General features: G+C 45.8%; 1 protein-coding gene across 1 annotated transcript in view; it reads left to right on the top strand.

Moving 5' to 3' along the window:
• The window catches only part of LOC145877442 (uncharacterized), a 61,251-nt gene extending 47,370 nt beyond the window's left edge, over positions 1-13,881 (top strand). The window contains exon 2 of the mRNA XM_082972956.1: positions 10,764-13,881. Within this exon, the coding sequence (XP_082829082.1) occupies positions 10,764-12,325 (1,562 nt within the window). The 3' untranslated portion in view covers positions 12,326-13,881. The remainder of the gene's footprint in view (positions 1-10,763) is intronic.
• The last annotated feature ends 648 nt before the right edge of the window (positions 13,882-14,529 follow it).

Below are 14,529 nucleotides of genomic sequence, written 5' to 3'. Positions count from 1 at the left end.
CAGCACTCTCACCTTCTCCTCTAGTGCTCTCACCTTCTCCTCCAGCACTCTCACCGTCTCCTCTAGTGCTCTCACCTTCTCCTCTAGTGCTCTCACCTTCTCCTCCAGTGCTCTCACCTTCTCCTCCAGTGCTCTCACCTTCTCCTCTAGTGCTCTCACCTTCTCCTCTAGTGCTCTCACCTTCTCCTCTAGTGCTCTCCTCCAGCACTCTCACCTTCTCCTCCAGCACTCTCACCTTCTCCTCCAGTGCTCTCACCTTCTCCTCCAGCACTCTCACCTTCTCCTCCAGTGCTCTCACCTTCTCCTCCAGCACTCTCACCTTCTCCTCTAGTGCTCTCACCTTCTCCTCTAGTGCTCTCACCTTCTCCTCTAGTGCTCTCACCTTCTCCTCCAGCACTCTCACCTTCTCCTCTAGTGCTCTCACCTTCTCCTCCAGCACTCTCACCTTCTCCTCCAGTGCTCTCACCTTCTCCTCCAGCACTCTCACCTTCTCCTCTAGTGCTCTCACCTTCTCCTCTAGTGCTCTCACCTTCTCCTCTAGTGCTCTCACCTTCTCCTCCAGCACTCTCACCTTCTCCTCTAGTGCTCTCACCTTCTCCTCTAGTGCTCTCACCTTCTCCTCTAGTGCTCTCACCTTCTCCTCCAGTACTCTCACCTTCTCCTCCAGTGCTCTCACCTTCTCCTCTAGTGCTCTCATCTTCTCCTGCCGCTGGGCCTCCTTCTTCCTCTCCTGCTCTTTCTCCTGTTGAAGTTGTCTCACTACAGTCCAGAGTGCAGACATGTCTCTCTCCCCCTCCAGCTCTCCCGGTCTGGTTGAGGGGTGTTGTTGTGCTGGACCATTTTTTGTGCCTTACCTCTAGCTGGGTGAATTTATCATTCATTTCAGTAAGGGAGTAGTACCCTGTACTGGGAGGTTGACTCTCTGCTTGGGGTTGCTCATCTGTGGGGTTGTTTAAGGATGAGGTCTGGTCTGACTTGCTCGGGGTGGAGGAGTCTTCACCAGAGAGATCTTCTCCTGCAGCGCTCCCTCTTTGATTCTGTTGAAACTGTTTGGGGTTGCACTGTACCAATACTGTTCCAGACTTGTACAGGTTGACATTGGCTGACTCAGATTCTTCGTTGTCTAGTATCCTTAATTTCTACCCATCGCTAACACTAACTCTTGACATGGGGCAGTGTGCTCTTATTGCACTACCAGAGGATGGTCTGTCTGGAAGATTAAATTGCTTATGTTCCCATTTTTATAACAGTCAACAAAATGTGTCTCTGGATTGTCTCTTTCAAAACGATCTTCTTGACCCTGTACACCAAGTCACTCAGCTCTGTCATATCCTCACATGGTCTCTCCTATCATTGCTATGAGGATGACAGAACTACTGTTCTCCTTCTGACACCCCGGGTAGCGACAAGCATCTCTGCGTACCTGGCAGACATCTCAGTTTGGATGTTGGCCCACCACCTCAAGCTCAACCTTGACAAGACAGAGCTGTTATTCCTTCCTGTGAAAGGCCTGCCCGCTCCAAGACCTCTACATGACAACTCCATAGTGTTCCCCTCCCTGAGCGCAAAGAACCTTGGTGTGACCCTGGACAACACCCTGTTGTTCTCTGCGAACATCAAAGCAGTGACTCATTCCTGCAGGTTCATGCTCTATAACATCCGTAGAGTACAACCCTCCCTCACACAGGAAGTGGTGTAGGTCCTAATCCAGACGTTTGTCATCTCCCGTCTAGATTACTGCAACTCTCTGTTGGCTGGGCTCCCCGCTTTTGGCATCAAACCCCTGCAACTTATCCAGAATGCTGCAGCCTGTCTGGTGTTCAACCTTCCTAAGTTCTCCCATGTCACCCCGCTCCTCATCACACTATGCTGTCTTCCTGTCGAAGCTCACATCATCTTCAAGACCCTGGTGCTTGCCAACAGGGGCAGCAAGGGGAACCGCCCCTCCTTACCTTCAGGCAATGCTCAAACCGTACATTCCAACCCGAGCAATCCATTACGCCACCTCTGGTCTCTTGGCCCTCCCACCCCTAGGGGAGGGCAGCTCCCGCTCAGCTCAGTCAAAGCACTTCTCTGTCCTGGCACCCTAATGGTGGAACATGCTTCCCCCTGAAGTCAGGACAGCGGAGTCCCTGCCCATCTTCCAAAACCTCTTTTGAAGTGTATCTTAAAGAACTCTCACAATGCCCGATATCTATTTACCTATTGGCATCACCTTCCCCTTGTCTATATCTTTCTAACTTTTACCTATCGGCGTGACCTTCCCTTGTCTATATCTTTCTACCTTTTACCTATCGGCATGACCTTCCCTTGTCTATATCTTTCTACCTTTTACCTATCGGCATGACCTTCCCTTGTCTATATCTTTCTACCTTTTACCTATCGGCTTGACCTTCCCTTGTCTATATCTTTCTACCTTTTACCTATCGGCGTGACCTTCCCTTGTCTATATCTTTCTACCTTTTACCTATCGGCGTGACCTTCCCTTGTCTATATCTTTCTACCTTTTACCTATCGGCATGACCTTCCCTTGTCTATATCTTTCTACCTTTTACCTATCGGCATGACCTTCCCTTGTCTATATCTTTCAAACTTTTACCTATCGGCATGACCTTCCCTTGTCTATATCTTTCTACCTTTTACCTATCGGCATGACCTTCCCTTGCCTATATCTTTCTACCTTTTACCTATCGGCTTGACCTTCCCTTGTCTATATCTTTCTAACTTTTACCTATCGGCGTGAGCTTCCTGTCTCTGCCAAAACTTATACTGCTGTTCAACTCACTGCTATAGTAGTTCATTCTCTTACAGTCATATTTTAGTTTAGTCATTCTGGGGTTGTTCTGTTGGGCTCAGCTTGGCTTACACCCTTCTCTCTGTCCTCTCTCTGTCCTCTCTCTGTCCTCTCTCTGTCCTCTCTCTGTCCTCTCTCTGTCCTCTCTCTGTCCTGTCTCTGTCCTGTCTCTCAATTTAATTGAAAGGGCTTTATTGGCATGGGAAACGTGTTTACATTGCCAAAGCAAGTAGAATAGACAATGAACATGGGAAATAAACAATCAGAAATGATAATATAGACATTTCAAACGTTATATCATTGTACAATTTTGTAACAATGTGCTAGTAGTTGAAGTATGAAAGGGAAAATAAATAAACAGATACATGATTGCCCTTTTCTTGTGGCAACAGGTCACAGATCTTGCTTCTGTGATTGCACACTGTTGTATTTCACCTAATAGAAATAAAAGTTTATCAAGATTGGATTTGTTTTCGAATTCTTTGTGGATCTGTGTAATCTGAGGGAAATATGTGTCTTTAATATGGTCATACATTGGGCAGGAGGTTAGGAAGTACAGCTCAGTTTCCACCTCATTTTGTGGGCAGTGCTTTTTTGTGGATTTTGATCATTAGTGGGAATCGTTCTGGCGTTTAGGTTGCCAGAATTAGTACATGTCCCTGGGTCTGGAAATGATTGATCTCCCTCTCTAGGATGGAGAATCTGTCATCGTTAAAGTATGGGGATTCTAGTGGGGGGGTATAAACATAGTGTATAAAACATTATGAACACCTTCCTAATTTTGAGTTGCACCACCTTTTGCCCTCAGAACAGCCTGAATTCATCGGGCATGGACTCTACAGCATTCCACAGGGATGCTGGCCCATGTGGACTCCAGTTCTTCCCACAGTTGTGTCAAGTTGGCTGGATGTCCTTTGGGTGGGAAACCTTCCCCTTGCCTATATCTTTCTAACTTTTACCTATCGGCATGACCTTCCCTTGTCTATATCTTTCTAACTTTTACCTATCGGCGTGACCTTCCCTTGTCTATATCTTTCTACCTTTTACCTATCGGCGTGACCTTCCCTTGTCTATATCTTTCTACCTTTTACCTATCGGCATGACCTTCCCTTGTCTATATCTTTCTACCTTTTACCTATCGGCATGACCTTCCCTTGTCTATATCTTTCTAACTTTTACCTATCGGCATGACCTTCCCTTGTCTATATCTTTCTAACTTTTACCTATCGGCATGACCTTCCCCTTGTCTATATCTTTCTAACTTTTACCTATCGGCGTGACCTTCCCTTGTCTATATCTTTCTAACTTTGACCTATCGGCATGACCTTCCCTTGTCTATATCTTTCTAACTTTTACCTATCGGCGTGACCTTCCCTTGTCTATATCTTTCTAACTTTGACCTATCGGCATGACCTTCCCTTGTCTATATCTTTCTAACTTTTACCTATCGGCGTGACCTTCCCTTGTCTATATCTTTCTACCTTTTACCTATCGGCGTGACCTTCCCTTGTCTATATCTTTCTAACTTTTACCTATCGGCGTGACCTTCCCTTGTCTATATCTTTCTACCTTTTACCTATCGGCGTGACCTTCCCTTGTCTATATCTTTCTAACTTTTACCTATCGGCGTGACCTTCCCTTGTCTATATCTTTCTAACTTTTACCTATCGGCGTGACCTTCCCTTGTCTATATCTTTCTACCTTTTACCTATCGGCGTGACCTTCCCTTGTCTATATCTTTCTAACTTTTACCTATCGGCATGACCTTCCCTTGTCTATATCTTTCTAACTTTTACCTATCGGCATGACCTTCCCTTGTCTATATCTTTCTACCTTTTACCTATCGGCGTGACCTTCCCTTGTCTATATCTTTCTAACTTTTAACTTTTACCCATTCTTGATACACAGGAAACTGTTGAGCGTGACACACTCAAACTGGCAATTAAATATTTTGTCTTTCCCATTCACCCTCTGAATGGCACACATACACAATCCGTCTCAGTTGTCTCAGGGCTTAAAAATCCTTCTTTAACTTGTCTCCTCCCCTTCATCTAGACTGATTGAAGTGGATTTAACAAGTGACATCAATAAGGGATCATAGCTTTCACCTGGATTCACCTGGTCAGTCTATGTCATGGAAAGAGCAGGTGTTCATAATGTTTTGTACACTCAGGTAGCACACAGGAGGACATTTTTCTCTGTTGAGATGGTTTCCTCTTTCTCTATATGCCCTCTCTCTCTCTCTCTCTCTCTCTCTGTCCTCTCTCTCACTCTGTCCCTTCTCTCTCTGTACTATCCTCTCTCTCTATGCCCTCTCTCTGTCCTCTTTTTCTGTCCTGTCTGTCCTCTCTCTCTCTGACTCTCTCTCTGTCTCTCTCTCCCCTCCATTTATTTGGTGAGATGAATCCTGTGTTGTGTTGGGGTCTGCTGTAACCAAACCTCTCTGGACTCTGACTCTCACCCTGCTCCCTCAATCACCCCTTTGTGTCTGTTGGTCTAAACCCCCCACTACGCAGAGAGGGAGGGAGGGGATGCAGGAAGGGAGTGTGTGTGTGTGTGTGTGTGTGTGTGTGTGTGTGTGTGTGTGTGTGTGTGTGTGTGTGTGTGTGTGTGTGTGTGTGTGTGTGTGTGTGTGTGTGTGTGTGTGTGTGTGTGTGTGTGTTGGACACAGGAAGGGACGCTGCTGTAACACAAAGGCAAAGGTCGAAACGGGAGAGGTTTAACCACAGATCGCTTTGTGTTCAAAGAGAGAGAGAAAAACAGAAAGGGAGAATGAGAGGAGCGATGAGAGACCGAGACAGAGAGCAAGAGAAAACGAGAGAGAGAGAAAGACGGAGAAAGAGAATGAGAGAGGAGCGATAAGAGAGACCGAGACAGAGAGCAAGAGAAAACGAGAGAGAGAGAAAGACGGAGAAAGAGAATGAGAGAGGAGCGATAAAGAGAGAAACCGAGACAGAGAGCAAGAGAAAATGAGAGAGAGAGAAAGACGGAGAAAGAGCGATTAAAGAAACTGTCACACTTCACAGGATCTAGGGTTCAAACTTTTTTGGGGGACTTTAAGTTTCAACGTTTTCCTCTTCTTCTTTAGTTTCTCAGCGTTTCACTAAGACAGAATAACTCAGTTTGGCAAATGTAGATTCCACATTTTAGATGTTGATGGACTTTTGACTTGTATCTCTTTTGTTATAGGGCAATTCCATAGAAAACGGAATTCCGCCTTCACTCAGATTTCTCACTTTAAAATGTATGCCAAACAAAAACCATTGATTATAAAGTTCAACAAACCACACAATTCTATGAACAAGGACGACCGTGAACAAACTCTATGAACAAGGACGACCGTGAACAAACTCTATGAACAAGGACGACCGTGAACAAACTCTATGAACAAGGACGACCGTGAACAATCTCTAGGAACAAGGACGACTGTGAACAATCGACTCAGAAAAATGTCACAAAAACACAGTGGGTAAAATCTCCCTCAGTTTATTTATCCACATTTTCCAAAACACTCAGTTAAATATCTGCTCTGAATTAAGATCCAACGATGTCTGCAGAAAGACTGGGCTGTCAGCTATGACCTGACACCTTGACTTTGAACAAATATATTTTGGTTATTGAACTACAGTAGGTGAAATGCTTGTGGCGCAGTGGTCTAAGGCACTGTATCTCAGTGCAAGAGGCATCACTAGAGTCCCTGGTTCGAATCCAGGCTGTATCACATTCGGCCATGATTCGGAGTCCCCTAGGGCGGTGCACAATTGGCCCAGCATCGTCCAGGTTTGTCCCGGGGTAGGCCGTCATTGAAAATAACAGTTTGTTCTTAACTGACTTGCCTAGTTAAATAAAAAATAATAATAAACATCCAGAATTACAGTCACGGGTCCCTGATCTGTCTACACAGAAATACATAATGATGGATATGAATAGCATTCTCTTCATGGGGATGTATCCTAAATAGGTACACTAAGGTAGAAATATGAAGAATCCTTCTTCTGCATGTTTGGGTATTATTCTACACACTGGCTATTATTGTAATGAGCTCTGCCCCCAAACAAGACCACATTTTGTTGGTCTAAAACGGAAACAATCCCAGGCATCTATGTTTCACAAGTTTGGGCATTACAGTACATCACAGTAGAGTTCAGTACTGCACAGTACAGAACAGCACAGTAGAGTAGAGTTTAGTAGAGTACAGTAGAGTAGAATTCAGTTCAGTACAGCACAGTACAGAACAGCACAGTAGAGTAGAGTTTAGTAGAGTACAGTAGAGTAGAATTCAGTTCAGTACAGCACAGTAGAGTAGAGTTTAGTAGAGTAAAGCACAGCACAGTAGAGCACAGAACAGTAGAGTTCAGTAGAGTTCAGCAGAGTTCAGTAGAGTAGAGTTCAGCACATTAGAGTTCAGTACAGTAGAGTTCAGTAGAGTTCAGTACAGTAGAGTTCAGACCCTATGAGCTGAACATAACAGTATGTCAGTGGAAGGGAGGACAGTAGAGTTCAGACCCTATGAGCTGAACATAACAGTATGTCAGTGGAAGGGAGGACAGTAGAGTTCAGACCCTATGAGCTGAACATAACAGTATGTCAGTGGAAGGGAGGACAGTAGAGTTCAGACCCTATGAGCTGAACATAACAGTATGTCAGTGGAAGGGAGGACAGTAGAGTTCAGACCCTATGAGCTGAACATAACAGTATGTCAGTGGAAGGGAGGACAGTAGAGTTCAGACCCTATGAGCTGAACATAACAGTATGTCAGTGGAAGAGAGGACAGTAGCAGGTGGCTAGTCTGATTTCCCATTGTAGCCAATTCAATTGCACTATTTCCGTTACAGATTTTCTGGTCATTCTGTTACCGATTTGGTAACAGAATTACCTGTTTTAATGACTTAATAATGAATAAACAAACTTTATACCAGTAAACCCTCTATAACTAATTGGTAGGTCAACCTTTACTTTCTGTGAACTTTCATAATCCTCCCTCCAGATGAGGGAGAGAAATGAGAAAATAGTTATAAAGATATATGGGTTGTTGGTAACAGAATTACATGGAACAAGGCAATGTTTCTTGAACATACAGAAGGCAAATACTTTCTCCTAAACTAAATATAAGTGTTGATATTAGGGTCTTTATTTCTACATTATTGTGTTTTAATGTATTTATAAGATCCCTTTTCCATCTGTTTGACCAGAAATCAGAGCCTTTTTTGTTTTGTTGCATAGAAAAATCATTGAAAAATGTATATATCCCTTAATTTCTTTAAAACATATACTCTTAGCTTTCATTTGACACCCAATTTGACATGCTCCTGCGAACATCACATGGTGGTGCTCATGGGTCCTTTTACATGGAAACACCTTATATAGGAGTTGTGTGTTAAATTGGCACATTTGGTTCAGACAGAGAGATAAAAAAGAGTGTGGCATTTGTAAAGTCAACTCTTCTTCTCTGGTGCTTTCATCATCCCTAACTGCTCTACTTTGAAGACTGTCCATGTTGTATTAGCAGCCTATATCAGGTGTGTGTGTGTGTGTGTGTGTGTGTGTGTGTGTGTGTGTGTGTGTGTGTGTGTGTGTGTGTGTGTGTGCCTCCAGACAGAACCGTTGTTAGTGCCCAGGCCATAATTACAGACCTACTGTTTGATCTCTCTTTGAGGCCTCATGACATCACCCTGTAAAGATAGCCCTCATCACTACTGCCAGGTTAAAGGGAAATTTCACCCTGGGGGAAATCTGGGTTTGTTTTCATGCTGTCCAAGGCATTTCTAGGTCAGTGAGATGTGTTTCAAACATAATTGGAGGACGGGTCTGGGCATCGTACACCGGACGATACACCCTATGATGACATTCGGTGTATCTATGGACTGGTAAATTAAATTAAGTTTAAATAAAAAATAGATGACATTTACTAAATTTGTCTGCCAGAATGGATTCACAAAATATATTTTTATAAGCTGTACGGGGCTCTCTAGCATCAAACAGATGTTAGACATTCAGATACTGTACGTAGTAGTATGTCAATACATAATGAGTTTCAGTAGATAAACTAAAGTTAGCTAGCTAGCCAGGTAGCTTGTATGAAACATAACCTATTTAGCTAGCTAGCTAGGTGACTTGTATGAAACATAACTTATTTAGCTAGCTAGCCAGGTAGCTTGTATGAAACATAACTTATTTAGCTAGCTAGCTAGGTGGCTTGTATGAAACATAACTTATCTAGCTAGCTAGCTAGGTGGCTTGTATGAAACATAACTTATCTAGCTAGCTAGCTAGGTGGCTTGTATGAAACATAACTCATTTAGCTAGGCACCGTATTTGTCATCTGCCCTCTTGGTGCTGGCATCGGCTATACCTAAGCTTCTAGCTAAATCCTACTCTATGTTTTGAATCCTCTTCACTATATTCCAGTTGAAATATAGGGTTGAATTTCACCATGTAGCTAGTTAAGAGAACATCACAAAAAAACTCCATGGTCTAATTCATGTTGATAGAGCAATCACTTTAAGCCATTGAGTCTGGTCAGTTCTTTCAGTTTTGCCCAGAGGGTTTGGTGTGGTGTCTGCCTCCCTTTCAGAAAAGCCCATGTTGGGGGAGGGACGGGCCAGATCGGGAGTTGTAGTCTTTCAGAGAATAAAATGTTTTTGTCACCGTGTACATTAAGCAAAAGATTCCGCCGATACGAACCTCACTGAAAGACGTCCCATGGCTCCTTAAAAACGAACGGACGACAATATCTAAATGCATTCAGTATAACAAAGCCTTCACAAAACAACCCCTCCAGCCTCCCCTCTCAATACTCGCTCCTTTGCACCCCAGTATCTCTACTTGCACATTCATCTTCTGCACATCTATCACTCCAGTGTTTAATTGCTATATTGTAATTACTTCGCCACTATGTCCTATTTATTGCCTTACCTCTCTAATCTTACTACATTTGCACACACTGTATATTTTTCTACTGTATTATTGACTGTACATTTGTTTATTCCATGTGTAACTCTGTGTTGTTGTTTGTGTCGCACTGCTTTGCTTTATCTTGGCCAGGTTAAGTTGTAAATGAGAACTTGTTCTCATCCAGCCTACCTGGTTAAATAAAGGTGGAATAAACTAAAGTAACTTAAATAAGAACAGTTAGTAAGTGTTTTCATTTTACTAAAGCTAATGTTACAACTATTCAACGCCACTATTATTAATTAACTCATTTATTAACCCTCCCTTCCTCCTTGTCCCTCCATCTACCCCCTCTCCCTCCCTCCTTGTCCCTCCATCTACCCCCTCTCCCTCCCTCCTTGTCCCTCCATCTACCCCCTCCCCCTTCCTCCTTGTCCCTCCATCTACCCCCTCTCCCTCCCTCCTTGTCCCTCCATCTACCCCCTCTCCCTCCCTCCTTGTCCCTCCATCTACCCCCTCCCCCTTCCTCCTTGTCCCTCCATCTACCCCCTCTCCCTCCCTCCTTGTCCCTCCATCTACCCCCTCTCCCTCCCTCCTTGTCCCTCCATCTACCCCCTCTCCCTCCCTCCTTGTCCCTCCATCTACCCCCTCTCCCTCCCTCCTTGTCCCTCCATCTATCACCTCTCTCTCCCCTCGCTCTTTCCCCTCACCCCCCTTCCTCTTCCTCCTCTCCCCCTCCCTCTCTCCCCCTCCCTACCCCCCCTCTTCCCCCCCTACCTCTGCCCCTCCCTACCCCCCTCTTCCCCCCTCCCTCTCCCCCTCCCTCTCTCCCCCTCCCTACCCCCCCTTCCCCCCTACCTCTCCCCCTCCCTACCCCCCTCTTCCCCCCCTACCTCTGCCCCTCCCTACCCCCCTCTTCCCCCCCTCCCTCTCCCCCTCCCTCTCCCCCCTCCCTCTCTCCCCCTCCCTACCCCCCCTCTTCCCCCCTCCCTACCCCCCCTCTTCCCCCCTCCCTCTCCCCCTCCCTACCCTCTCTCTCCCTCTCCTCTGCCCATATCTCCTTCTCTCTCCTCCACAGCTTTGAAAAGATCCTTCGACGTCGATGACGTGGACGAGCATCCTCCCTTCTCCCCCTCCTCCACAGTTCCCTCCCCCCTCTCCTCCACCTCCCTCCTCAACAAGACCAACGAGGGTCGAGGGTTCCCCACCTCCAACCACGGCTCCCCTGCCTTCCGCTCCCGGATCAGTCTTGGTACCAACCCCAGCCCTGCCCAGAGCCCTGTATTCAAGTCCCGCATGGTCTCCAGTCTCTCCTTCAACAGAGCCATGAACAGACCCACCATCAACAACAATGGAGGGAGCTCCGGAGGCATCACCAGGGCCTCTTCCTTCCAGAACAAGTTCAACCCTAAGGGTTTCTCCTCCTCTCTCTCTGGCCCAGGCAGCGATAATGATAGTCTCCATAGCTCCTCTTCTAGTCTGGAGTATTCCATCCAGGGAGGGGGAGGAGAAGGAGGAGGAGGGGTACCTCCAGGAAAGCCAGGGTCTCTGTCCAACTCCACTAGCCCACAGATGGAGCAGCGTCCTGGGCAGCAGCGTGGCCTGGGCCTGGGGATGGGGAAGAAGTTCTCTTCTCATGGGAGTGTGTTTCACTCTGAGCTAGAGGGGCCTATGGGGCTGGGAGCTCCAGAGTCCAGGGGAGTCAGCCACGGATCCATGCCCAGTCTGGACCTCCAGATCGGGGAAGGAGGAGGCGGGGTGATGGGGGTGCGGGGGGCTGGAGGTGGAGGGGTGAGGTATGGCAACGCCAATGAGGGTTTGAATGGCGGATCCCAGCGCCATTATAACACCAGTCCCTTTGGGAAGGAAGGATGCTACTCTCCCAATCAGAACCACAACAGCTACCAGGCCCAGCCCAAACCCAAAGAGACGCAGCGTCTCAACAAGTTTCCCCTGGATCTAGACAGTCTGGTGGGGGTGAAGACGCCCCAGCCCAGCCCCCGTCCTCCCCCCTCGTCTGACCCCCCTAAACCTCCCCCCAGAGCACACTATCCCAGCAGCCTCTCTGTCTCAGCTAGCCCATCCCTCAGCAGTCTGGACAGCTCCGGTGGTGACCTCACTCCTCTTCCCGCCACCAACCACCACCTCTCCTACAACAACATCAACCCCTCCCTCCCCCGCTCTCCCCCCCCTACCTCCCCCCCGGGGGCCAAGCCTGTCCCTAAGGTGAGCCTGTCCCCTGTCCCCCTGTCCCCCGCCCAGACCCCTCAGCTCAACCTGCTCTCCCTCAGACCTCAGGTAGGACATCTGGCCCCCTCCACCCCCCTGCCACTGGAGCACACTCAGCCACAGGAAATTATGTCAGAGAGAGAAAGCGTGGGTTCCATCCTGCAGAGGATCGCTTCCTTCTCCCGTCCCGACGCCATGACGACCACCAGGGTTCCAAGCGCTGCCAGTGTTCTGAGCGGGGTTGCCCTTATCAACGGGGTGAAGAAGGAGAGCCCACCACCGATGATGCGTCAGGAGCGTGTTTCCTCACCTCCACCATCACCTCTACCTGTGGCGGTGCAGAGACAGGGGCTAAAGAGAGTGCAAGGTAAGCATTTTAAATTTACATGGTTACTGGCCCAACGCTCTTAACCGCTAGGCTACCTGCCGACCACATAGGTCATACACTAACGTTTTCATAGGAATGTTCCCATGGTGTGCAAGGAATGTTTCCAAGAGACCATTCCCTACATGTCAAATAGAACTTACCCAGAACTTAAGATACTAAATGTTCCAGACACATTTCAAGAATATTCATGTGATTAGTTTTCTGTAGGTTAGGAGAATATTCCATCAACGTCCCACCAAACATATATAGAACATGGCTGCCATTAAAGCAGACTGGAATACATCCCTGTTATGTTTCTCTCTAGATTGAATGGTAATTCTCATCTGAGGACTGTATTGTAGATTGAATGGTAATTCTCATCTGAGGGCTGTATTGTAGATTGAATGGTAATTCTCATTTGAGGACTGTATTGTAGATTGAATGGTAATTCTCATTTGAGGACTGTATTGTAGATTGAATGGTAATTCTCATTTGAGGACTGTATTGTAGATTGAATGGTAATTCTCATCTGAGGACTGTATTGTAGGTGATACACATGGCATTTTAATGTCATTAATAGGACATTTGAACAGCATTTAATCATACAAACACAACCATATTTTTCTACTTCATATGTTGACAATCTGCACGTTATTTCATTCAAAGGGCATTTTAAACTTTAGTCATACACACACAACCGTAACCAAGACTGGACAGTTTTTGTGTCCCCACAATGTTTCCACCAGACTTACAACCTAATGAAACATTCTGGGAGCCCTTAAATAACAAATTAAATGTTTTTAAGGATCGTTCTTGCAACATCAGAAAAATGTTTTATACAAACATTCTGTAATCATCAGCACAGTGTTTTTCTGGGCAGTTTTTGTGTTATGAGAACATTCTGGGAACTTTCACAGAACTCATTTTGGTATGCTGGATAGTCACTTTACCCTGCCTTCATGTACATATCTACCTCAAATACCTCGTACCTCTGCACATTGATCTGGTACTGGTACTCCCTGTATATAGCTCCACATTGATCTGATACTCCCTGTATATAGCTCCACATTGATCTGGTACTCCCTGTATATAGCTCTACATTGATCTGGTACTGGTACTCCCTGTATATAGCTCCACATTGATCTGGTACTCCCTGAATATAGCTCCACATTGATCTGGTACTGGTACTCCCTGTATATAGCTCCACATTGACCTGGTACTCCCTGTATATAGCTCCACATTGATCTGGTACTTCCTGTATATAGCTCCACATTGATCTGGTACTCCCTGTATATAGCTCCACATTGATCTGATACTCCCTGTATATAGCTCCACATTGATCTGCTACTGGTACTCCCTGTATATAGCTCCACATTGATCTGGTACTGGTACTCCCTGTATATAGCTCCACATTGATCTGGTACTCCCTGTATGTAGCTCCACATTGATCTGGTACTGGTACTCCCTGTATATAGCTCCACATTGATCTGGTACTGGTACTCCCTGTATATAGCTCCACATTGATCTGGTACTCCCTGTATATAGCTCCACATTGATCTGGTACTGGTACTCCCTGTATATAGCTCCACATTGATCTGGTACTGGTACTTCCTGTATATAGCTGCACATTGATCTGGTACTGGTACTCCCTGTATATAGCTCCACAGTGATCTGGTACTGGTACTCCCTGTATATAGCTCCACATTGATCTGGTACTGGTACTCCCTGTATATAGCTCCACAGTGATCTGGTACTGGTACTCCCTGTATATAGCTCCACATTGATCTGGTACTGGTACTCCCTGTATATAGCTCCACATTGATCTGGTACTCCCTGTATATAGCTCCACATTGATCTGGTACTGGTACTCCCTGTATATAGCTCCACATTGATCTGGTACTTCCTGTATATAGCTCCACATTGATCTGGTACTTCCTGTATATAGCTCCATTCTTGTGTATTATATTCCTCGTGTTGCTATTTTTCTTTTTATTATTATTTTTTAAATCTTTATTGTTGGGAAGATTTGATTTGATATAGTGCACTACTTTTGACCAGGGCCCATACGGTCAATTTGAGGTCATTTGGGAGGCAGCCTATATATACAGTGCACTCGGAAAGTATTCAGACCCCTTGACTTTTTCCACATTTTGTTACGTTACAGCCTTATTCTAAAATGTATTAAATAGTTTTTTCCCCTCATAAATCTACCTACAATAACCCATGATGACAAAGCCCAAAAATGTAT

Source organism: Salmo salar, chromosome 03 (genome assembly GCF_965601325.2).
Source record: "Salmo salar chromosome 03, fSalSal1, whole genome shotgun sequence".
In the NCBI taxonomy this organism is placed as follows: Eukaryota; Metazoa; Chordata; class Actinopteri; order Salmoniformes; family Salmonidae; genus Salmo; species Salmo salar.
This window is presented reverse-complemented; position numbering and strand designations above follow the sequence as displayed.